This window comes from Polypterus senegalus, chromosome 3 (genome assembly GCF_016835505.1).
Source record: "Polypterus senegalus isolate Bchr_013 chromosome 3, ASM1683550v1, whole genome shotgun sequence".
NCBI lineage: Eukaryota > Metazoa > Chordata > Cladistia > Polypteriformes > Polypteridae > Polypterus > Polypterus senegalus.
In genome coordinates this window covers 277,827,491-277,854,783 of record NC_053156.1, presented here as the reverse complement: position 1 = coordinate 277,854,783, position 27,293 = coordinate 277,827,491, and the positions used below count along the sequence as shown (strand labels likewise).

The 27,293-nt window shown below is 38.8% G+C and overlaps 1 protein-coding gene across 3 annotated transcripts in view; it reads left to right on the top strand.

Moving 5' to 3' along the window:
* The window catches only part of LOC120526210, a 46,857-nt gene that overhangs the window by 4,087 nt on the left and 15,477 nt on the right, over positions 1–27,293 (top strand). The window contains exons 2-5 of one of the 3 annotated variants that reach the window (XM_039749251.1): positions 2,802–3,032; positions 5,927–6,292; positions 7,136–7,486; positions 18,778–18,886. In XM_039749251.1, coding sequence (XP_039605185.1) covers positions 2,939–3,032; positions 5,927–6,292; positions 7,136–7,486; positions 18,778–18,800 — 834 coding nt within the window. In that variant the 5' untranslated portion in view covers positions 2,802–2,938 and the 3' untranslated portion in view covers positions 18,801–18,886. Of the gene's footprint in view, positions 1–2,801; positions 3,033–5,926; positions 6,293–7,135; positions 7,487–18,777; positions 18,887–27,293 lie in introns of those variants that run through there. The other 2 variants (XM_039749249.1, XM_039749250.1) reach the window with 2 other exon arrangements.

The following is a 27,293-nucleotide window of genomic DNA, read 5'->3' as shown; positions in this document are numbered from 1 at the left end:
AAAACCCTAACTTGTGATATAAATTTCATCTTCATCTCTAGTTATACAAAACATCAAGTATTTTTGGGACCCCTGCCTATTTTTGGCTTTCTAGACCTGAGAAGCCATTATTTTAAGGCAATTTTGGATACATTTAGTATTTTGTTCAGGAAATTATATCATTATGATGAAGAATAAACTAATAGGCTTCTTTAGTAGAAATTATTAAAAGAGTTTGAAGTTGTTCATGTTACATCAACTGACCCCAGGGGATCATCACCTAATGGGAAAATGAGCGGTCAAACTTACTCCTTTTTTGCAAAGCTTTTGAAAAATGGTGTGAGAGAGTAATTTTAAGGTAACATAGCATTCATCGGAAAGAAATAGCATAGAGAGTTAATATGTACCTAACATCTTTATTCAAGGTGATGTATGACATTTCTGATGCAATTGGTTTTCCATTTGGAGCAGACGCAGGTCGAGTGCTACTAGCAGGACTTAAACTCACAACCTCAGGGCTTGGTTCAAACGTTAATGACTGCACAACACTGCCTGGCAGAAACTACTTTAGGCATATCAGGAAAGCAGATAAAGGTCAAGTGAACAACAAAGACAAAGAAGTAATACACAAAATGTACTAAAAGATAACTAAGATCATCAGGTGTCCTGTAAGTAATACTGGACAGTAGTCACGTAATAAAAGAGGATTTTATTTTACTGAAGTCATTTAGGTGTAAACCAAAGAACAAACCAAAATAAATGTATGCACTGATTGACGCTCTATGTAATTTCCATAGTTTATAAAATCTACTTCTACTGCCTGTTTCTTTGATTATTCTGACTATGCTGTAACAGACTGCTGTAATGAGCCTGGTGCTGAAGAGTAATAAATGTCACAAATGGACAGCTTTTCTCCTGCCTGATTACTGACTTTTTATGAAACTTGTCCAGGTAGAAGGTAAGTTTCTTTCTTTAATTAAGATGTTAATTTCTACAACAATGGGGATTAGTAATACAGGCATGTGGAGTGTTGTTTTTTTTTATTTCGATGTTGCTGATCACGAATATGATAAGATTTTTCATATATGATTCTTTACTGGTGGTCCTGACCCTCTAAGAGTCACTCCAAGAAAGTAAAAAGTATATAGGGAATCGTTTTACACTATTTCAAGGTCAGTGATTATGAAAATAATATCATGTTTAATTTTGATCCTTCAAAGGGATCAAGCCGTCTAAGGATCTCCATCAGATGATAAAAAATAATGAATTTTAGTAAAACTAGTAAAGCTTTTTATTGTCATTTCAACCATATAGTACAGTCAGTACACTACACAGTGAAATGAAACAATGCTCCTCTGGGATCACAGTGCTAAATAGAAAAAAGGACTACAGAAACGCACACATGTGCAAGCATATGCAGACATTACAGGCCAGAGCAACAATAGACAGTGGTACAAACAAAGACAGTGTAGTGCCAACCAGTGCACATTTATGCTGTAATATCTTCAGGTACAAAATATTAGCGTGTTGTGCCAAAATGTGACAATATCTTAATACAAGGAACAGATGTAGAGATGACACTGGAAGTAGGAAGAAAATAGCAGTATGATAATAAATATAAAAATAAATATAAGGACATATTCTGGCTGAGTGGAAAGATGTGTATGTGCTATCAGTCATCCCTGAATGTTTAGGAGCCTCATGGCTTGACGGAAGAAACTATTAAACATTCTGGTAGTGATTGCCTGAATGCTTCGGTAACCTTTTCCAGGCAGCTAGAATTGTAATTCTATAACAATTGAGAATATTTAGATTTTAAACATTTAATCTGAAGCACAAGTTGGAATATTTAAAATATTTGATGTAACTATTCTTGTAAATTATGTACTTCTTCCTCATGAAGTAAATCATTACATTTATAATGAACACCCTGAATTAAGGCAGTTTTCGTTAATTCAATATTTTTTTGCTTTGCAGCTTCTTTCTTTCCCCTCCCTTATAACATCCCCTGAGGAGTTTCCTTTAATCTCTTACTGTATTAAAATTTCAAGTTGAACCGATTCCACACTTAAAGGTTTTTCCAAGTTTATCTTGTTCAGTCTTTGCTGCATCTGCTGCAAAAGTTGCCCTACTGTAGTTAAACTTAGAGGTGTCAAGTGAATTTTGCTATTGTGTATCATTAAGGGCGGCACGGTGGCGCTGCTGCCTCACAGTAAGGAGACCTGGGTTCGCTTCCCGGGTCCTACCTGCGTGGAGTTTGCATGTTCTCTCCTTGTCTGTGTGGGTTTCCTCTGGGTACTCTGGTTTCCTTCCACAGTCCACAAACATGCAGGTTAGGTGCATGGGCAATTCTAAATTGACCCTGGTGTGTGTGTGCATGCCCCGAGGTGGGGTGGCGCCCTGCCCAGGGTTTGTTTCCTGCCTTGTTGGCTGGGATTGGCTCCAGCAGACCTCCATGACCATGTAGTTGGGATATAGCAGGTTGGATAATGGATGGATGTAATCACTATTCATGGTACCTGCGAGTGGTTTGGTACATCATATATATAAAAATTGATAGTTTTACTTTCCCTACCTAAAAAATCTCAGAACACATTTGTGATTTCCAATGCAAGTTGAACCCAACCTATTGATATCACCTTAGAACAGATACACTGAAAAAAGAGGATTTCTGTGTTTGCAAGGATAACTCACTCTATGTGTTTCATATCTTTGCAGGATGGATCAATGACTTGTATAAAAGAAAAGAATAAACAAATCAACCTCATTTGTACCTTATAACACTAAAAATGCTAAAATTATATTTGGTATTTCTTTTGCAGAAAACATTATAAGCAAAATTCAAGAAACAAAAGGAGGATCAACTGGTGACATCAGCATTTAATGAGACAACTGCCCTGCCTTTACCAGATCTTCTAGAGCAATAGCCTGTCTGAAGTCAGGAGGTTCTTCTGTTACTATGGCCCCCAATATTCTCTCATTGTTCTCCTCTGTATACTCCATACAAATATATGCATGTGCTATAATGCTTTGTGTGTTTTATGATGTCAAAGGTGAGAGCTCATAGTTTAACTTGTCTTCTGTACATCTTCTTCTGGTGCTTTGTAAATGAGACAAAATAAGGCAAGTTTTGGTTGATTAGGGTATCTCCATCCATCCTTCCATTTTCCAACCCGCTGAATCCGAACACATGGTCACAGGGGTCTGCTGGAGCCAATCCCAGCCAACACAGGGCGCAAGGCAGGAACAAATCCCAGGCAGGGCGCCAACCCACCACAGTTAGGGTATCTCATTCAGTCGAGATACTCTCATTTACTTGTTTGACTGATGCTTTTATCCAAGGTAACTTAAAACATTTATGATACAATTAATACTCCACACAATTAATACTCCACTCTGGTAAACTCCATACTGCAGTTGTAATGGAAGGATTTTTCTCTGTAAAAAGCAAAGGTGAAATAAAGAGAGGGAGGGGGAAATCAGGAGAGCAGATGGGCGTTGGTCGCTTCAGCGCGAAACCCAGCTGCATTACTAATGTTTTGGGAGAAACAGTCGGGAATGTTCTAAAGATACAGCCATGGCTATGTAAGGAGTTGTTTTTCACTTGGAGAGGCTTTTTTCACATGTAAGGATATTACTGTGTCTTCTGGTATTAGGCACTAGTCTCAAGGCCGAGTAGAAGAAAAAACAACGCCATGTCCCATGGAAGGGGGTGTATTCTGGAACTGATCACTTCTGCATACACTGCTTCCACGTAAGCCGCTTTTGGGCAAGGACACCTAATTAGTATACAAGGGAAGGTTCCGCCCTCAGTTTCTTTGGACGCTCAACCGTGGGGAAAGGCGCACACCGCCCGGTCTTATCTGATAAAAGGCACACGGGGTTGATCCTCTGACGAGACTGACATGCGGGCTGCTTCAGTCTACTGGTCTAGGATGATGGCTCTGGGTCTTTTGATGTATGTTTCTGTATGTATGTATGTTATTGTAAGTATAAGTTTGTCTCTTTAAGCATATATATTTATTTCTATAACCCATTCATATGTATTTATATGTTATAATTGAATAAGTAAATTTTATTGAAGTATCGGACCTCTTCTCTCTGATTTTTGCCCACTTATTTTAAAAGAACCCCTTGAACCATTTTCCCAAATCAAAACAGCAGTTCATCATTTTTCCTTCGAAAGTTTTCATGTTTACTATTACAAATTTAGGCGTGTTCATGTACAGGTATATTATGTTTATTATTGTTATGTTTGTTGTTTGAGTTATTTCATAACACATTTTATGTATTCCTTATTATGTGTATAATTATGTTCTGTCTTTTTGAATGTTCTGTTGTTTCTTGTTCTTTGTGGGAGGAGGACACTCTGACGTCATGACTACTGAACCCTAACCCTCTATAAGTATTGTTTGCTGCTTGAATTTATTAGATGTTTTATTAATTCTTATTTTAGAATTAATATTTGGGAATTATTTGCTTTGGATTCATTTTAGGAAACTCCTTGTTCATCTCTTTGCTCTGTTGAGCATTGTATGTACTTTGCTAAGAGAAACAAGTACCAGAGAATTATGGGATATTGACCAGGATATGTTACGAGCGAGTGAGGACTCAGTGAGGAGGTATTGTTGGTGTAACAGAAAAAAAATCCCATTTAGAGTAGGTCTGCACCGGGGATCTTCTTTAACTCCTTACCTCTTTGATCTGTTGAAAGAGGTAGTTGAAAGAATGGAAAATGGCTGAAAAAAATGTAGGATTGAAGATAAAAAGGAAAAGAATATATGAGGTTTAGTGATGCCCAATACTCATACGTTAGCCTGCAGGGAGAGCTACTGAAAAGAGATTTGAAAGATTGGTTAGGAGGTGAAATACTGAACTGTATGGAGATGGTTGATCAGGCACATTAACTCAACACAGAAGTGGGAAAACAAGAAGAAGAAGAAGATAATGGTCTTTTTTTCCCTTTAATACATTTTGAGGGTTTATGGTCATCCCTTCTCTTGTGGGGCTTTCATTAGTTGTTTTTCCAGTTTCCCGCTTTTTGGGGTCTGTAGGAAGTATCAGTTATTTCAGAAACAAATATTTAACAGGGGCGGCACGGTGGCGCAGTGGTAGCGCTGCTGCCTCGCAGTTAGGAGACCCAGGTTCGCTTCCTGGGTCCTCCCTGCATGGAGTTTGCATGTTCTCTGCGTGGGTTTCCTCCGGGCACTCCGGTTTCCTCCCACAGTTCAAAGACATGCCAGTTAGGTGGATTGGCAATTGTAGTGTGTGTGTTTGCGTGTGTCCCGTGGTGGGTTGGCACCCTGCCCAGGATTGGTTCCTGCCTTGTGCCCTGTCCTGTGTTGGCTGGGATTGGCTCCAGCAGACCCCCGTGACCCTGTGTTCGGATTCAGCAGGTTGGAAAATGGATGGATACTCAACATATAACTTAACTGCTATTGTCTAATGACTCATTTTTAATTGTGTTTTTCTATATATGAAGACCTCTGCTACTTACTTCCCATTCAGCTCTCACAGTTTAACAAGTCTTTGTTTGTCATTCAAATGTGATGCATTTGTTTTGTGGAAAGAGAGGTATATTCAAACCTATTCAAAGCACCGTGATGTCCCTACACTGCTGGATTACACTGCCAGAAGTCTACATGACCGTCATCATTAAGTTCTTCCATGAGAACCCTGAATATAATGAGGACTGATTCAGGTCATTTATGTTAGGTAGAGTGCCTAGAGGGGGCTGGGTGGTCTCATGGCCTGGAACTTTTATTCAATGTTAATTAGTGTTCCCTAATTTTAATTCTTATTTATTTTGTCTGTTTTCTCTTTCTTCATCATGTAAAGCACTTTGAGCTAATTTGTTTGCATGAAAATGTCCTATATAAATAAATGTTGTTGTTGTTATCTTCACACCTTCCTTTTCCATTCAGCTTTCTATTATTTTATTTTGTAGTCTATTCTTCAGAGATGTCAGAAACTCCCATTGCATTGTGCCACTGCAGCTTCATAACTAATACCAGTTCTACCCTCGTAGAATTGGAGAAAGAGGTCAAGACATTCCAAAAGACTTTGCTGCTGTACTCGGATAGAAAAGTCCAGCCATCCAATTGCTCTCATTCTCAGAGTACAGTGTGCATTATAGAGGAGCTGGAAATGGGGAGCAACTGTTTAAATTTGAGGCACTTTGAGTCAACAGACCATTTAAAACATACTGACAAGATGAATAACACTTGTGCTGGCTGGTCTGAAATAAAGAACTTGACTGTAAATGCGACAGCTGAGGCACAACTGACATCTTCTTCAAACATGAACTCAAAAGGTATGTAAATCTTTGTTCTTCTGAGTCAATAGCTACATTTTCAAAAACTCATCACAGTGTTGCATGCTAATATAATATTTAAAATAACATATGAAACATTTAATCTTTTCAAGGGCTAGGAGAGTAAGTTGAAATCACTAATGACACTAATGTAAGGACTCCATAGATGAAACTGCATTGAGACAACCAGACAGGAAGGGATAAATGCTTCATCGTTGTGTTTTCGTGTCCTGTAAACCCCATCTTAACCTATTTATGGGTTTTTTATTCTGGATTCCATCCTATTGTAAACTGTCTGTGTGTGACTGGCAGACATCTGGCAGGAATTCTGAAAAACACATTAAAAAACTAAACATCCATCTACTCTTTATGTTATTGTATGGTAAGTTTAACCTTCCGTGCAAGCTGTTCAATAACAAATATTATTCAAGGCACGTTCAGCTCTCAAGGTTCAGTCCCTGAGCAGTCCCTTCAGGCTCCATTTTGTCCAAGTGAAGTAATTATTTTGAATCCTTCTCTTACTGCCTGACAGTATTTTTGAGAGTACAGCACTGTGTTGAGTTTTGTCTGTTTCAACCACAACCACAACAATGGATTTTGCAGCTTACCACTAGAGACTGAAACAGCTCACTGGCTTGGGATGAAAATAAACACAAATTTTACATGCCTCTCTCTCTAGACTCAGTTTTCCCATTTGGTTAAAATATTTCATTAAGATAATGAACTTTAATATGTCACCAGGGTAACAAAAGTATCTACGATTATAACCTCATTGTGTATTTTTCTAGATAAAGGTGCTCTTGATTTATTAACTTTGAGAATGTCTTCCTTTTATGTTCTCAGAAATCCATGTCACGGTAAATAAGACGGTGGTTGTTGATCTTTTCCATGATGTTGTCATTCCTTGTACCTTCAATGGATCCGTTGAGCTACTGAGCTCTTTTGTGTACTGGACAAAGCAGAACTCCTCTAAAACCTCCATTATCATGGCTTATGAGAATGGAACCAGGCAGCCTGGGAAAGAATCCTCAAGTTATAGGAACCGAACCAAACTTATGTTTGATACCACACTGGGAGACGCCTCCTTGTTTCTAAAGAAAGTATTGTTGACAGACAGTGGAAGCTATTTTTGTCGAGTTGGTAGCTTAAAAAGTGGAACCTTTGGTGAAGCAGGAATGAATCTGACAGTAACTGGTAAGTGTCAGCAAGACAAAGTTAATTGGTATTAATAACTTAGCAATTCACACACAGGACCAGAAGGGAGGTGGGGGTAAAAATAAGTATATCAGACCTAAGAACATAAGAATAAAAGAAATTTGACAAACAAAACAAGATCATTCAGTCCATCATGCCCATTTGTTTAGCTAATAGCTATGCTGTCCCAATATCGTATCCATATTCTTCTTAACAGTTGAGTCCTACAGCACTTTGTGTAAAGAAGTGCTTCCTGGCTAAAGTTTTAAATTCATTCCCTCTTAAATTCTACTGATCTCCTCCAGTATGTGATTCATCCTTAATCTGAAAGAATGTTGATGGATCTACTTTATCAATGCCTTTGAGGATTTTAAATACCTGGATTAGGCCCCCACATTGTCTCCTCTGATCATACTAACAGGTTTATTTCTCTGAATCTGTCAGAGGAGGACATGTCCTTAAGTTCTGGAATGCACTTGGTTGCTCTCCTCTGCACAAGTGCTGCTATGTCTTTCTTATACCATGGTGACCAGAACTGCACAAAACACTTCAGATGCGGTCTTACCAGTGCATTGTACTGTTTAAGAAAAACATCCTGTGACTTAAATTCAATAGTTTGTATAATATAACTTAACATTTTATTTGGCTTTCTAATCACATCTGTGTATTGCTTAGTCAATGAAAATATTGCATTAAGATAAACCCCAAAATACTTTGCATAGGTTGCTTCTTACATGACGGTGTTTCCCGCCTTGTATTTGTAACTGACATCCTTTTGGCCATGCATAGCACTTTGCACTTTTCTATAAATTTAACTGAATTTTCCAGGTGCTCACCCAGGTCTGAAGGCTGTCCAGGTCTTTTGGAATTTGTTTTGCTTCCTCCTTAGTGTCTACCATCTCTCCAATTCTAGTGTCATCTGCCAGTTTACCAAGTTTACTAACTAAACTAGAATGAATTTCATTAATATAAATCAGAAAAAGTAATGGTCAAAGGACAGACACCTGAGGAACTCCACTGGTGACCTCACTCCATTCTTGTTTTGGCAGGATCTTCCCTAAGAGTCAAACCCATGCTGGTTGCTATTTTCAATATCATTTCCATTTATGTAAAATTTAAATTTATTTCTTATTATAGTACCATAATTTTGCATGTCACAGAAGTAAGAGTAACAGGTCTGTAATTACTAGAATCCATTTTCTCTCCCTTCTTGAAGACTGAAGTCACATTTGTAACTTTCCAGTCCTCAGGTACTTCTTCTTTCTGAAGTGACAACAGCAAATGCCTATTAAGGGTTTATAGATAACGTCTTTCATTTCTTTCAACACAATTGGTAAGGTCCCACCAGGTCCAGACATCATTTGAACGTAGGGGAAATGTGGAAAAGTTCTCAATGCAAAAAAAAAAAAATGAAAATAATGTGAAATAATATGGAATAAAGGACAACTAGATACTATGTTGTTTTTGGAACATTGTGTTAAAACAAATCAAAACCACCAGTATCTGATTTTTGTTTTTTTTTTGCCTTTATAAAAAATCACAAGAGGCTTTAAGATTCCATCCTAAAAAAACAACACCTGTAATCAACAAAAATTGATAAAAAGGCACAAAAACACTGTTGAAACATTGATCTGTGCTTCAAGATGGTGTTCCATCTTGCAGGTCAGTGCCCTAGCTTGAACCCTTTGACTGCCTCCCAAGTGCACGTGTGTGACAGGGGAATTTGGAAAAACCTCTCACAGTCAGATCTCAATGCAGTAAAATTAAAATAATAATGAAAAAATATGGAATAAAGAACAAATAGATACTTGTTGTTTTGGGATCATTATGTTAAAACAAAGCAAAACTATTGTACCAGTATCTCATTTTTTTTCATATGTACCAAAAATCTCCAGAGGCTTTAAGATGTTCGGACAAGAGAGAGACGTAAATAACAATACGATTTCAAGCTGAAAAACCACAACTCTAATAGACAAAAGCTGATTTATAAAAGGTACAAAAACACTGTTAAAACATTGATCTGTGCTTCAAGATATTGTTCCATCAACTGACATCAGCTTCATGTTGTTGTGCTTGTATAGCCTGGCGACTGAAGTGCTGAAGCTGGAGATGTGGTGGAAATTATGTCAGTGGATTATTTCTGTTCCACTATAGAGACTCTGTCTTTACTCCATTTTTCATCATTACATTAGTATCCATACTAACTTTTAACAAAAAATCATTCTTCTAATTAGAACAGCAAAAATAACATTCACACAAGTTAGGTTATTTTGTTTGAGAAAATATGAATTATGAGATCCCCATGTAGTGGAATGGCATTCTGTCCAGGACTGCTTTGGTGTTTGTACCCAATTAATGAATAATTACTTTAGTGACATTGATTTAAAATATGCATGTTCTCCCTATTTCTATTAAAGCTTTTTTTTCTTCTGGTACCATAGTTTTCCTCTCATATTACCAAAGATGTGCTGGTTAAGTTGATTATTGATATCAAATTAGGCCCTGTGTGAGTGTGGGTTTTGTCGGTGAAGCCTGTGAAAAACCAAACCATACTCAGGGCTTTTTTCTGTCATGCTCCCAGTGCTACTAGGATTGTTTCTGGTCAAACAAATATGAGAATGACATGACATGATTTAAAATACACCCTGTCATACACTGGTGTCCTGTCCAGGGACTGTTCCTGTCATGTACATGATGCTTGTTGGAATAGTTTTCAGCTTCTCATGACTCTGTTCTGGATAAGCAGGTTTAGAAAAATGGATGAAAAATAAAAAAATTTAAATAGCACCCAATACAGACAGGCTCGGACACAAGTATAAAATAAACAAGAGGATTTTTTTATTGGTGAGAAACCCCAAGTAAGGGTTTCCCACAACACAGTTTTTTATCTTGGTAGAGTAATATATTGCTCTACTTTCCCCTATTGTATTATTAATAAGTAGCCTTTGTCAGAATGCCTCAATTCTCACAGACTTACCACTGTTTATAAGGTATTATAGTATATAACTTATCCCCATCTTCTCTTCTATAACCTCAGGCGATTAGGTGTAGTAAAAAGACAAGCAGGAGTTAATTACACATAAAACAATGTATTATTGATAATATTCATAAATAATAACAAAATGCAAAGTACATTTGAATATTGGCATCCATACATCCTGATTAAATGGTGATGTGTATTTTCAGGCGGCACACAGACTTGTTTGCTACTTAATGTCTCTAGTTAAGGCATCATTGGTGCTCAGCTTTCTTTAGAACAGGCTGTATGCCTGTTCCAATATGGCTGAAGCCGAGCTGTGCTCTTCATTGTGTTGTCTTCTTCATCAGATGTTAGTAAGAGAGAGACACTTCTTCATCATCAGAGGTTAGTAAGAGATGCTTCTTTCAGATGTTAGTAAGAGAGAGAGAGTGAGGTTAAGCAAGCAGATTTATAGATTCTCTGTCCAACACCTAGAGCCAATAAGACATCATGGTACTTAAAGGCCTCTGAGACAAGCCAATTCCAAACAGCCATACCTCAGACCAATGGGGGAATAGAACATCTTAACACCTGCCACACCCCCAAGACCATATGTGTAGGTAACCTGGCTACCTTGCGGGGGCTGAAAGACCTTAGCAGAGAAATATTCACCAAACTGGTTTAAGACACATCATTACCCATCTCTGTTGTACAATTCATAGAGACGCATTCTTAAGGGGGGTGGGGAGGGGGGTTATAAACATGAATGCATCTCACTAATGTAAAACTAAATTATATCGCTTTTCCTAAATTACAGATAAAGACATACAAAATATTTATGAAGCTATATGCAGAATCTCAAATCACAACACACAGTCACCATCATAAATCAAGCACACAGCAATGCTTATCTTCTTCTCTTTGTTTTTCTGTTTTCTCTCTCTGAGTCACTGCCCAGTAAGCATTGTTCCCTTCTTCCTGACTCTGGCTACTCGAGTTGAGAGAGGCAGTTCCTTTTATATTGTCCCCTGAAGTACACCACCCCCTTGTGCACCCATGGAACCCAATAGGACTGAGTAAAAGAACTTCAATTCCCCTGATGCACTGTGGGAATTCCATGGTGCTGCAGCAGCTCAGGGGGCTGCCATCTGGCAGTCTGGAGAAGCAATTCCCTGTAGAGACTGTTTCTCCCCATCCTTTCATCTTGAGGGAGTCCCACCTGGGTAAGGATGCCGGCTGTCTCTCCAAAGTGTAGTCATTTTCCATTACACCAGTTGCTAGTATTCCCACAAATTTCATAAGGGTTCAGTTCCAGACTCTGAATTTCATATCAATCATTTTTAAAACAAAATTAACTAACTGTATTCTTAAGTGTAAATTTTGATGTCAAAGAGATTTTTGTCCTGAGTTGTTTCCTGCCTTAATGGATTATATATATTTCCCTGAGTTCCCTGATGGAGCTATATTATTAAAAACTGATTTTTAATAAACCTGACTTAAGATACATTTGCATGTTTTGGCAATTTGAAAATAATCAAAATTTACATCTTTAACTTTTCAGGTACTTGTTTTGGAATTACAGTATTTGAATCTCACAACAATCTAGACAAGAAAAGATAATTTAGCTGAACAAAACTTGCCAGTTCTATTCACTTAATTCCTACACAATAATATCAAGTCCAGTTTTGAAAATCCCCAAAGTCCTACTGTCCACCACACTACTTGGTAACTTATTCCAAGTAATAATAATAATAATAATAATGCATTTTATTTAATAGGCGCCTTTCTTATCAATCAAGGTCACCTTACAATAAAGTTAAACAACAATTAATAAAATAAAAACAAGAAAATGATAAATCACAAAGCAATAATTAGCAAACAAACTTATATGACAGGCAGTAACTGTGTAGAATTCACAGTTGATATGCCAGCTTGAAAAGAAAAGTTTTGAGGGTAGTTTTAAACTGTGTTATTGAATCGAGCTGACGAATATGAGAGGGAAGAGAATTCCCGCGTTGAGGAGCACTATGTGAGATGCTCGAGCTCCCATAACACAGAGTTTGATGTGTGGTACAGAAAGTAGAGCTGCAGATGAAGATCTGAGTGAGTGAGAGGAGTGTCAGTCTGGAGGAGATCAGTGAGGTTGTGGAGAGCTTTAAATGTTAAGAGCGGTATTTAGTATTGTATTCTGTAATTAACAGGGAGCTAGTGAAGTTGAGAGAGAATAGGTGTAGTATGTTCAGTGGATTTAAAACAGCAGGTTATTATCCTGGCAGCAGAATTTTGAATAAGCTGTAAGCGATGAATACGTTTTTGTGGAATGCCAGATAGAATAGCGTTACAGTAATCTATACATGAGGTGACTCAGGCATTACCCAATACTTCATTACTGTGTTGCGTAAGAACAGGACGAAGTCTAGAAATGTTTCGGAGATGGTAGAAGGCAGTCTGAGAAATGTTACTTAAATGGGAGGAAAAAGAGAGAGTACTGTCAAGAATAATGCCAAGGCTTTTAACTTGGGAAGAAATATTTGTGTTAATATTGTTAATTAAAAGAGAAGAATGGTTAACCTTAGCAAGTGTAGATTTAGAGCCAATGAGGAGCACCTCAGTGTTATTGCTATTTAGTTGGAGGAAATTGTGAGTCATCCATGTCTTTATGTCTTGGAGACATGCCATAAGGGCATCTCAAGTGGATTTAGTGGATAGATATAGCTGTGTGTCATCAGCATAGCAATGAAACTTAATATCATGGTGCCTGGAAGATATTACCTATTGGGAAGATATAAATGAGAAAAATATGCGGCCCCAAAACAGAACCCTGCGGAACTCCCTGAGTAACGACTGCATTCTCAGATTTAAAGCCCTTTATTTGAACAAATTGCTTCCTATCAGTGAGGAAGGAAGAAAACTGCTGGAGGACAAGGCCACAGACTCCAAGACAACTAGACGTTTAAAAAGTATCTGGTAAGATATGGTGTCAAATGCAGAGCTGAGGTCAAGAAGCACAAGAATTGATGAAAGTCCCATGTCAGCTGCCCAGAGAAGATAATTTGTGATTTTGACCAGGGCAGTCTCTGTGCTGTGTTTAGGGCGAAACCCAGATTGAAACTGTTCAAAAAAGTTATTTTTTGAAAGGTGGGACTGGAGTTGGGAGGCAACTATCTTTTCAAGAATTTTGGATATAAATGGAACATTTGAAATAGGCCGATATTTGCTAAGAATATTTGGGTCTAAACCAGGTATTTTAAGAATTGGAGTAATTGAGGCTGTTTTCAGTGAGAGGGGGACCAGGCCTATAGTATGGGAAGAGTTAACTATAGTAGTTATCTTTGGGGATATATAAGACAGACAAGACTTAACAAAGCTTGTAGGTATTGGATCTAATTGGCATGTGGAAGAATTAGATTTTGTTACAAGCTCCAAGATATTATTTTCAGCTGGCAAACTGAAATCTGAGAATAGGGTAGTTGGTAAGGGAACATGGGTGATAGTGGAGAGTATGTCATTTTCTGCAGGAATAGAGGAGGCGAGTTGCTGCTGGATTTTTTCAATTTTTGAGTTGAAGAAATCCAAAAAAGTGCAGCAGTATTTAAGAGAGAGGTTATGGTGAGTGGCATTTTCTGATGGTGTAATTAGCTTTTTCATTGTAGAAAAAAGAGCTCTAGTATTATTCTCTCCTGTATTGATAATGTTAGAATAATATACAGTTTTGGCAGCAGAGAGAACAATTTTGTATTTCAACATGTGACATGAGTACATTTTCTTGTGTACAACAAGACCCGTCTTTTTAGCTAGGCGCTCCAGCTGTCGGCCCAAAGCTTTGAGCTGACGGAGTTCAGATGTAAACCAGGGAGAAGTGTTAATAAATGAGACAGTCTATGTTTTTAAGGGAGCTAGTGTATCAAAGGCAGAGGACAGAGCAGTATTGTAATGGTCTATTAATTCCGATGGTGTGGTAGCGGAAGGAGAAACAGACTAGGATTGCAATAAATGTATAAGGGTCTCTGGGTTTACATGCTTGACATTACGGAATGAAATTACACGTGGAACCATTGATTTACTGAGAGGTAAGCTAACATGACATGTGATTATTCTGTGATCTGAGATAGGTAATTCAGTGGGAATAAGATTGTAAAGTGTGATACCAGAGTAGCAAATTAAGTCTAAAATATGACCCTTGTTATGAGTCTGAAAGTTGACATATTGAATTAAATTAAAACAGTCAAGGATTTCATTAAAATCATTTGTCAGTGCATCAGTTGGCATGTCAATGTGTATGTTAAAATCACCCACGAGGATGACATTAGCAGACATTGCACACAAAGTTGTTAAAACAGCAAAATGTTCAGCAATACAAGCACTTGATAATTTAGGAGGTCTATATAAAACAGCAATTATAATAGGTGAAGATCCGTTGAGTTTGCCAGCTAACAGTTCAAAGGATGGATACGCTGGAAGAGGTATCGGTGACAGTTTTAAGTCCTTATGGTATATTATTGCAAGACTGCCTCCCCTCCCCGAAGAACAGGATTTGGAGATGCAGATAACCTCTGGAGGGAGCGCTTGATTTAGATGGAAATAATCACCGGGTTGCTGCCAGGTCTCCGTAAGACATAACATCACCAATCAGTAGAGCTTTGTTAGAGATAGATCGAGTATTAAATAATCCGAACTTCAAAGCATCTATTGACGTATACTCTGGTGATTTTACCAAAGGATGTTGTGATTAGCACATCGCTCAGAAGTACGTGGACATGTGCGTGCTTCAGACCAAATTGAAGGAATAGACCCGCTGCTACTCCTGCTGAGGCAAAAACGATGACGAGAGCCTCGGTGAACGTACTTTGGTCATCGGAGAATGCCGCGTTGCACTAAGAGATCAACAGGCACTTCATATTTTGATTGAAGTCGATACAATTCATCTGGTGAATATTTTAGTTTTGAGGATGTGACTGCATTAGATAGCAAAGTAGACATAATAATCCATGACAACCAATTGAGGTTTATCATAGTGAATTTCCAGAAGTCACCCAAGCAAATTCCAGATTGGAAGCAAAACAATGTACCCCTTGTGTACCTACTCGGCCCAATTAAAATAACATGTTAGCCAGTAGACTGTACCCTCTGAGATTTCCACAAGCACTCAGCAATTGACAAGGGGCAGTTTCAACCACCTATTTATCAAAGCTAGTTACTTGAGCAGAGAAACAATGAGAAAGTTTACACTTACCCACAGCCAGCAAAGAACAGTTCTACGAGGGCTGGTGTTGAGGCCGAAGGAGGCAAGGGACGCACATGCAAATGCATGTTATCAATTTTTAATCCAATGCAAAGGTGAAGGAAAATCCAATACAAAAGACAAAAAAAAAAAAAACAAGTAAAAAACAACTAGGAAAAGTACACAAACAGAACACCAGCAAGAAGCGGCAGACAGAAACGCCAGCGTTCACTTCCGGTCAGCAGGTCCAGACTTGTGTCATATCTCTGTGGTTCTCTGTGTGAAGAACAACTTCATAATGTTTGTGGCAAATGTACCACTAACAAGTTTCCAAACTGTGTCCCCAAGTTCTTGATAAACTCATTTTAAAGTAATAGCCTGGGCCCACTGTACTAATTCCCTTTAGAATTTTAAACCTTTAATTCATGTCTCTTTCAAATCTCCTTTAGCTTTTAATCTTTCCTCATAACTCATCCTATGTAGCCCTGGAATCAGCCTTGTGGCTTTTCTCTAGACATTTTCTAGCGCTGCTATGTCTATTTTGTAGCCTGGAGACTAAAACTACACACAATACTCCATATGAGGCCTCACCAGTGCATTATAAAGCTTCAGCAGAACCTCCCTGGACTTGTACTTTACACACCAGGGCACTATATGACCAGACATTCTGTTAGCCTTCTTAATGGCTACTGAACTCTGTCTGTCACTTGGTCATGATGAGTCCACTATGACTGCTAACTCCTTCTCATAAGTTATACTCAATTTTCAGACATCCCATTGTGTATTCAGACATAACATTTTTACTTCACATGTGCAATACTTTACATTTGCTGACATTAAACTTCATCTGCCTGTATGCTGTCCAAGTCCCTCTGTAATGATTCAATGGATTAAAGATTATCTGCCAATCCAACTACACCCTGAATTCTCACTTCTTTCAGTTTGATTCCCAAACTTTCATGTGGTACCATGTCAAATGCTTCCTGAAAGTGATGATAAATTATATCTTATACATACTCTGATCATATACTTTTGTTTGCTTCCTCATTAAATTCTAGAATGTTGGTAAAACATGACCTTCCTCTTCTGAACCCATGCTGATGGTTCAGTAAAACTCCTGTTCTTGCTGCTCTGTTTTTCTTTCTATTAATTTTCCTGTGATGCATATGAAGCCTACTGACCTATAGTTGCTTGAATCTGCCAAGTCACACTTTTTATATTCTTCAGAATTCAATTAGTATGCAGTGACTTCCTAAACATATGCTTCAAGGATTTATTCTTTACTCACTAACTGCCTTAAGAACTCAAGGGTAAATATTAGCTAGGCCTGCTGATTTTTTTGACTTCAACCTATTTAATCTAAGCAGTACTTTTCTCTGTAGAATTTCCAAATCCTTCAGTACCTCTTTAGTAGTCCCTTTTAACCCTGGGAGGTTATCCACTTCCTCACATGTGAAGACCTCAAATAAATGCAAGTTTATATAGATAGATAGATAGATAGATAGATAGATAGATAGATAGATAGATAGATAGATAGATAGATAGATAGATAGATAGATGGATAAATAGATGGATAAATAGATAGATAGATAGATAGATAGATAGATAGATAGATAGATAGATAGATAGATAGATAGATAGATAGATAGATACTTTATTAATCCCAAGGGGAAATTCACATACTCAGCAGCAGCACACTGATAAAATAAAACAATAAAAACAATATTAAAGTAAAGAGTGATAAAAATGCAGGTATAACAGACAATAACTTTGTATAATGTTAACATTTACTCCCCTGGGTGGAATTGAAGAGTCGCATAGTGTGGGGTCTCCTCAGTCTGTCAGTGGAGCAGGACGGTGACAGCAGTCTGTTGCTGAAGCTACTCCTCTGTCTGGAGATGATACTGTTTAGAGGATGCAGTGGATTCTCCATTGACAGGAGCTTGCTCAGTGCCCGTCACTCTGCCACGGATGACAAACTGTCCAGCTCTGTGCCTACAATAGAGCCTGCCTTCCTCACCAGCTTGTCCAGGCATGACATCTGCAGAGCAATCAATATTTCACTGCTTGTAATTGTTTAATTCCCAGTTCCCTTTACAATTCCTAATACAATTCACCTCCTCCTTGGCTATTCTTTTACTACTAAAATACTGACAGAATTTCAGTAGGTCGTTATTTATTATATTCCTGTCAAACTGCCTTTTAGCCTCCCTAATATCCTTTTTAATGGCTGCCCTCATACTCTCATATGCACTACAATTTTCATTGGAGTTATTAGTCTTATACACCTTATACAGTTTTTTTGTTCTTTATTTCACCTTATACAATTTCTTATATTAGGAATTTGTAAGTTTTCGCATACCCCTTAGGGTCAGAGCGCAGGGTCAGCCATTGTACAGCACCTCTGGACCAATTGTAGGTTAAAAGCCTTGCTCAAGGGCCCAGCAGAGTAGGATTTATTTTTTGGCAGTGACAGGAATTTAAACCGGCAACCTTCTGGTTACCAGTGCAGATCCTTAGCCTAACAGCCACCACTCCATTTTTAAACTCTTTATTAACCCCGTGCACTTTTTAAATTTCCTAATTCCAAATTTTGCAATGTATTTGTCAATTATATGTAAAGTATTTTTAAACCTTTTCTACTGCTATTTGACTGTCTCCACACATAAAAGCTCATCCTAGTTTATCCCTTTTAGACCTTTCCACATCTGTACAAAATTTACTCTACCAAAGTTAAACTTAACAGTTTAGATCTTCGCACTTGTGCTCTACCAAAACTTAAAACAAACTGTATTATATTATGGACAGTTGATCCTAGTGGTTCGGTCTCGTCTACACCCTCAATTTTATAATGATTATTACAAAATTCTAAATCTAGACAGGCATCCAAAGCCCTGTTGATGCTTTAACATACTGTGCCACGAAACAGTCACTGATTACTACTAAAAAATTCTGATAATTTGCTCCACTATTTGCAAGGTTATCTAATTTAAAGTCCCCTGTAAACTTGCCAATTTAATTTTACTAAGAAGATGCACATCAAAACTACTGTCTATGATCCAGGGACTATAATACTTCTAAAATGAGACCTCTTTTGGTAATGTTTTGTAGATGAATCTAGATGTCCTTACTAAGATGGGGCTTATTATCCAAAAGAAGAGGATCTACATTTAAATTATGTTTCACATAAACTACAACCCCCTTCCTCTCCTTTTCTGTTCTGCCTTTCCTTCCTAAAAATGTGTATCTCTCTTTGTTATACTCATCTCCATCTTTGTTATTTAGCCAGGTGTCTGTTATTGCTCAAAAAACATACTGTAATTATGCTCTGCTTCATACCACTCCAACTCACTTGTTTTATTCTTGATACTGCTAGCATTAAGGTAAGCTATTTTTAATGCATTATGTTTTACCTTTGCACTTAAACTTTGGGTTAGAATATATAATACTATGTATATTCATTTGTACAGTATTGTTTGCCCCCATTAGGTAAAATTCTAGACCTTAACTCCTTAACTCCCACTCCATTCCCTAGACTTAACCTGTCTGTTCCCCAACTCTTAAAAAATAAATGGTATACTTGTAATATGCTTTGATAATGGGAAAGGCACTTAATAAATAAAATGAATTATTATTGTGTTGAGGAGCATACCCTACCTAAAAATATTTTTTTATATGTTACCTACCTTATGTACTGTGCATTGGGAGCTGAGAAAATGTTTTAGCTTCATGTTTTCATGCAGAATGGAGAGAAAGAAGCTTAAGACATATTAGAAGGTGTGAAGATGCAACTCCCTTTAACGCAATGTAGGTACATAGAAGGCCTTATCAACTTTAGGCAGGACAGTTTCAGGTTTATCCGCTGTATTATAAATTAAACGTGGAGAAATAGCACATGCCTGCATCTTTTCTGGTGCTCGTGAGGGGGTATGGGGCAGTGTCAGAGGTCGCTTGGGGGGGATTTTGGATGGTGTGGGTGGCGTCTCTCCTCTGTGGGCTTTCCGGGAGTTAAGTCGCCGGCCGCCTTGTCCGTGTCCTCGGGAGACGCTTACTAGCAGCCTGAGGCTTCGAGGCAGCAAGACAGGGCACAGCAATGGGTCTTTGAAGGCTAGATTTGTTTTGGGGACGGTTTTTGTTTTGTTGCTTTTGTTGTTCGCTGAGGAGGCGCAATTGAGGAGGACCAGTGCGGGTGTCGGGAGTTGTGCGTGGGCGAGAACTAGCGGCATCTGGTGATCCGTTGAGCGTGCATGCGCGGATAGCTCCCAGATTTAAAGGTACATGAAACGTGTGACTGGGGGGTGGGTGTCCAGGTCCCTTATCAGCTGATTGCTGGGAGAACTTATAAAGGTTTATTGGGGAAGTGTGAAAGGAAAAAAAAAGGCTGGGTGAGCAGGAGAACATACGGTGTTGCTTCAGAACAGGAGTAGGTTAATAAAATGAATTTATATTTGAGAGAAGGACCCTGAGGGAACAATTGGATGAGTGCAATTTTTACAAGATTTTTTTTTTATTTCTTTGCCTTTTTGCAATGCACAACTTTTGTGACTGTTTGCGCCATTTACTGCACAATAAATTGCATTTTTTTTTTCAAATTACATTTCTGTGTCAACATCTCTTACTGTTCGACTGACCTCTGTCCCACTATCAATGACCTGTGGTCTGCCAGATTTATCTGTTAAGGACCTGAGTGCCTGATAGAAGGCAATAGCAACCAATGCTATCCAATGGCAAATGATGTGACAATCATCTATGAAAGAAAAGAAAACATAATCTCATGTTATTCATGTCACTGTTATAATACATTTTGCTGTAATATTAAGGTTAATGTCACCGTCTCTGTAAAACACTTTTAAAGGATTTATTCACATGTGCAGGCTAAGTTTGGCACGCAGGGGCTAATCTGCCTGCATTTAGAAAACCATTACTTTAGCAGTTTGAAGAATGAACAAACTGCAGTGTAGGCATTGTGCTATTCTTGTATATTTTGGAGGTGGGGTTGAGTCTTTACTGTCCTTGTTTGGAGACCAGAAATGACCAGCACATGGAGCAGCCAATATAAAAAGGCTTGGACACGGCCAAACCCTTTGAAGCTGACGGACGGATGATGTTGTCTTCATCTGTCCCGAAAATCCTTTCAGCGCAGTGACGAAAATGGCAGACTCTATAGATCAAGATCCGACCTTGGTAGTGTATGCTATAGCTTCCTTTCGACTGTTACACCGCGTAAATCATTATTAAAGAAAGCTAAGTGTAATTCTCTTATGTGATTTTTGTACCGCCGTAATCACTATGGGAGGGATATCACCTTTTAATAACATATCTCTATATTTTTGCTTACTTAAAATGCCGCAGTTTAAAAGAACGTATTCCAATTAGGGAGCTTCTGCTTCTAAAAGAAGCAGTAACATAATCCACATGTCAGTTATCCAGTCATATGTTAAAAACACGCAAAAAGTATACTGTATTGCTGAAATCCATCCATCCATTTTCTCCCACTTATCTGGTTCAGGTTTCAGAAGCAGTAGTCCAAGCAGAGATGCCCAGGCGTCCCTTTTCCCCTCCACCTCTTCCAACTCCACTGAGGGACACTGAGGCATTCCCAGGCCAGTTGAGAGATATAATCTCTATAGTGTATCCTAGGTCTTCCCTGAGGTCTCCCCCTGGTTGAACATGCCCAAAACATATCCACAGTAAGGTGTTAAGGAGGCTTCCACCTCAGCTGGATCCTTTCGATGCAGAGGAGCAGTGAAGTTCATCCTGAATGTATGCGTTCCTCACCCTATCTCCAAGGTTGAGCCTTGGTACCTTGCAAAGGAAACTCATTTCTGCTGCTTCTATCCATGATCAAGTTCTTTCAGTCATTACCAACAGCTTGTGCCAATTGATGATGGTAGGACTGGAACAGCTCGAACGGTAAATTGAGAGCTTTCCTTTTCAGCTCAGCCCCCTCTTTATCACAAATGACCAGTACAATATCTGCATGACTGTGAACACTGTTCTGATCCACTTGTCGATCTCCTGCTACCTCCTTACCTTACTCATAAACAAGATCCCAAGATACTTCAACTTCTTTGCTTAAAGCAGATTCTCATGCACAACTGGGAGAGGGTAATGCACCTGGAAAAGCTGGAGAACCATGACCTCGGACTTGGAGGTTCTGATCCTCATCCTGACTGCTTCACACTGAAAACTGCCTACTGGACCACATCATCTGCAAAAAGAAGACATGCAATTTTTAGGTCAACTGAACATCCTCGACTCCATGGCTAGAAATTCTGTTCTTAAAAATTATGAATAGAATTGGGTACAAAGTGCAACCCTGTCAGAGGAGTAGCATCCACTTGCAGAGCCACAGCACCATATGTCACCACAGTTGTAGACCTGCAGTTACAGACCCGGAAGTGATGTTTCCATCGTTTCAGGACTGACTTTGTAAAATTACTTTTGGAAGGTTTCAGCAGGTCTCGGCAAAGCCCGGAAAGTAACGTCGGGTGAAGGACCCGTTCAGAAATTAAGCGATAAAAATGAGAAGGAAAAAAGTACATCAAACCAAATAATACGCATCATTGTGAAGTTCAGAGAGTTTCTGCCATCATGTCATGTCATACATCAAACTAAACAATAAGGATCGTTTCTGTGAAATACACCATTAACATTTACGTTGTGTTTGGGTCTGTGGGAACCATTTAACACGTCGACAAAATTAAAATCATCAAGATCTGTTTTAATTGAAAACAGTTTTTCGGTTACATTCATGTGTGGGGCACAGAATCAGAGGACCTTAGTGGACAGATCAATAACAGAATTTGATATTCAATCCTGTAAGACACAGGGAGCAGTGAAGGTGCAGCAGGATGGCTATTATGTGCTTGCTGTTGGTGGTTTGTGTCAGGACTGTTGCAGTTGAGTTTTGAATCAGCTGGATATGATTATATTATTATTAAATTAAGATAACTTAATTATTATATTATAAATTAAGGCATGAGGGTTGCCCTGGACATAACATAAGCTACATAGTGTCTGACAGTTGGTCCAAGGATTTCATCCCGATACCTAATGGCAGTCAAGGTGCCGTTGTCTAGCCTGTAGAGGTCTGTGTGTCCCTTTGTGGATATGCCTCCCCAGACTGACCATCACTGACCGACCACCAAACCAGTTATGCTGAATGATGTTACAAGCAGCATAACGTTCTCCACGGCTTCTCCAGACCCTTTCACGTCTGTCACATGTGCTCAAGGTGAACCTGCTCTCATCTGTGAAAAACACAGGGCGCCAATGGTGGACCTGCCAATTCTGGTATTCTATGGCAAATGCCAATCAAGCTTCACAGGGCCCACTAGAGAACATTGGGCCCTCAGGCCACCCTCATGAGGTCTGTTTCTTTTTGTCAGATAAGTCAGAGACATTCACACCAGTGGCCTGCCTGCTGGAGGTAATTTTGTAGGCTCTGCCAGTGCTCATCCTGTTCCTCCAGTCCTCCTGATGGGATAAGGAACTTCTCTGGCCCTGTCCAGCTCTCCTAGAGTAACTGTGTGTCTCCTGGAATATCCTCAATGCACTTGAGACTGTGCTAGGAGACAAAGTAAATCTTCTGGCAATTGTACGTATTGATATAACGTCCTAGTTGGACTACCTATGCCACCTCTGTAGTTTCCAGGTATCGCCTCAGGCTACCAGTAGTGACACTGACCATAGCCAAATGCAAAACGAGTAACAAAACAGATGAGGAGGGAAAAATGTTAGTGGCCTTCCTTTACCTGTTAAACCATTCGTTCCTGTTTTGGGGGTCGTCTCATTGTTGCCCCTCTAGTGCACCAAAGCATCTGAAACTGATGAACAAGCCCCTCTGCTACTTCACTGACCTGATCAACAGCCCAGAAGTTTCATTGACTTGATGCAATACTCGGATTAAAAAGGGTTCCTTTAAATTTAAATCTCATTACGTTTTTGCTACGTATGCACAATTGAGGGACTTTTTTTTTAATCAGATGGTCACTTTATTTTAACAAGCAATAAATAACCTATTTACACTTTACCCTCAGATCACATTCTATTTGTTTATCAAGCAGAATTGAATATTTTCATTTTCTACACAATACTGTAATAACTGTACAGTTCACATAGTGAGACACACAAACGCACTCACTATGCATATGCACTACCCGTGTCGTCATTGGTTCCCCTGTGGATTGGACTGTTAAAATGACACAATGGCTGTACACACTGGGGTCTTTGGTACATGTTGTCCCAGTTGTCTAAATTCTCCACTCTTCTTTTTGTAGCATTATAGTCCATTATCATTTCTGGCCATGGACTTTCCTGTCACTGTGCAGATCACATTGTGCACCAAGGATGTGTCATTTGTTTAGACAAACGTGAAAGTCTTCACTTGCCTATTCTGTGTGGCCAGCAGTTGAGATGGGAGCTCTGGCTTATTTTTCCTTATTGTGCTAAGCATTGTTATCTTCCTCTTGAGGGGCTCCTGTCCCAGTTTGTGTAAAAGTTATTGCATATGGCGTTGTGGCCATGCAGCTTATGTCATGTCCAGGGCAACCCTCATGCCTTAATTTCTCACAGAAGGTCCTCCATCTGAATGTTAATGAAATGACATCATCTGCTCTTCTGTATCTCTATGCTTCCCCTTGAGCATGTTATTAATAGCTTTGGAATGGGTTATCTTTTTATGCAGATGATGCTTAAATCTATTTCAGTGTGAAAAGTGACACTTCATCACAGCTTTCTCAGCTCACAACTTGCCTCAGTGAAATTAAATTAAAATTGAAACCTGAACAGAGCAAAACTCTTAAAATTAAATTGCTACATAACTGAACTCCTGCAAAGTGGCACTAAAGTGTAACTTAAGAAAACAAACTCCTCTTCAATCATTCTGGGTGATGATCTCATCAGACGTTCTTTTACTGCAAAGAATCTCGGTGTCACTTTGATTCCTCCTTTTCTTATTTCACCCATGTAAGCCACATTAAGAAACTTTTGTCACATTTCTTATGTTTGCTCATTCCTCTCTTTTTCTAATGCTGAGAAGTTTGTCCATGCTTTTATCACATCCCACATTGATTATTGTAAGTCACTACTGGCAGGTGACACTTCTAATCTTATATCACAGCTCCAGCTGATTCAAAACTCAACTGCAACAGTCCTGACACAAACCAACAACACATCCTAGCCATCCTGCTGCACCTTCACTGCTCCATGTGTCTTACAGGATTGAACATCAAATTCTGTTATTAACCTGCCCACTAATGTCCTCTGAATCTGTTCCCCACACTAACCTGCACTCTGTGGGTGACAGCAGGACCTTCAGTTGTATAGAGTCCTGACTGTGGAATGACCTCCTGAAATTAATGACATCAGCTGACTCCATTCATTTGTTTTTAACTCATTTGTTTAGGAAGACATTAAACAGACCTGACGTTTGGCCCCTTCTTTCAGTTTACCCCGTCTGTCTGCTCAGATTCTCAGGGTTTGAATTCTTATCACAGTTTATGTTATTTGTTCAAGATTTTTTTGTAGTATATGTTGTATTTTAGTCTGCATTATTGTCTTTTATTCTATTTGAATGTTTTGTATATCCTGTATTTATCTTTATTTAGTGAAGATATCATTTGTAGCCAATGTTAATAATAATGATTCTTTGCATTTATATAGCTCACTACTCAAATTGCTCAGCAATTACAGGTTAAGGGCCTTGCTCAAGGGCCCAACAGAGCAGAGTCCCTTTTGGCATTTACGGGATTTGAACCAGCAACCTTCCTATTACTAGTGCAGATCCCTAGCCTCAGAGCCACCACTCCGCCTGCAATGTTATTTAGGTCCTGTTCTTCTTTCTGAATTTTGGGCATATGAAGGGTGCTATATAAATAAATTGTGTTCTTATTAGTATTTTTCTTTATCTTCTTTTGATGGCCCATTGTTTATAATAATAAGTGACAAATACTAGATTAGTTCTATATAATGCAATTAAAATATAGCATAATTCAGTGTAGAATATGTATTGCCATTTTCTTCGCATACATATTTAAAAATATTAGATTTGCTTAAATGTTAATTCTAAATTGGTTTAAAACAATATTGCATGCATGCATTGTACATTTTAAAAAATGTATCACTTTTATTATTAATGTTTTACTAAACTCTAACGTGGTGTAAACATTGTAATTATATTGTATACTTCACTTCATGAATGTAAATGAAACACTATTTTCAATTAGCACAGATCTTGATGATTTTAATTTTGTCGACATGTTAAATGGTTCCCACAGACCCGAACACAACGTAAATGTTAATATTAATATTTCACTGAAATGATCCATATTCTTCAGTTTGATGTATGACACGATGTGATGGCAGAAACCCTCCGAACTTCACAATGATGCGTATTGTTTGGTTTGATGTACTTAATTTTTGAACGGATGCTTGACTCAACATTACTTTCCAGGCTTTGCCCTGCCAAAACCTTCCAAAAGTAGTTTTACAAAGTCGGTCCTGAAACTACAGAGACATCACTTCCGGGTCTGTAACTGCGGTGATGTATGGTGCTGTGGCTCTGCAAGTGAATAGTATTGTGTCAGAGTCCCAAACCACCCAGGAATGAGTCTACCTTACTGCAATGTGAATTAAGCTTTTGCTCCAGTTGTACCTGGACCAAATAGCTTTCAACAGCTCCCCATACTTCCAAAGCACCCCCCCACAGGACACTCTGAACTATGCAGTTGTATGCCTTTTCTAAGTTCACAAAACACATGTAGACTGGTTGGGCATATATCTTTGAACCCTTCAGAAGGGTACAAAGTTAGTCCAGTGTTCTGTAAAGACAAAATCCATACTGTTCCTCCTAAATCTGAGCCCTCCTAAAGTTGGAACACACCCTCTGGTCCTATTTCTTAAAGATGGGGACCCCCACCACCCCAATTTGCATATCCAGAGACATTGTCCTTTATGTCCATGAAATGTTTAAGAGGTGTATTACCCAAGATAGTTCAACAACACCCAGAGCCTTTAAGAACTCAGGGTGAATATCATACACCTTCACAGAACTGCCACCGAGGAGTTTTTTTACATACTCAGTGACCTCAGCTCCAATGATGGGTGAGTCCTCCTTTGAGTCCCCTGACTCTGCTTTCTCAAAAGAAGGTGGCATTTAGGAGATCCTCGAAATGCTCCTTCCTCTGTGTGACTCGCCCCAGGTGACGTCAGCAGCTACAAACCACGTGGGAGAAGCACTGTTTTTTCCTCCTGAGTTGCCCGACAATTTGCAAAAATCTCTCCGAGGCTAACCGATAGTCATTTTCATGGCCTCACCGAACTCCCACACCCAAGTTTTTGCTTCTGCAACCTCCATCAACCTTATTCAGTTTGGCCTGTTATCTGCCTCTGGAGTTCCAACAAGCTAAACAAGTTTAAAAGGCCTCCTTCCTATGTCTAACGGTGCTCCCTTTACCTGCTAGCATCGACCACTGGGTTTGGATATTACTGCCAGTACAGGTACCAATGACCTTAGTGCCATATGTCTGTGCAGCTGCTTTAGCAATGGTAAATTAAAAGTTAATTCATTTGCTAAAATATTTTCAAGTACTTAGTTGTGGAATTATCAGCACACACATAAACAG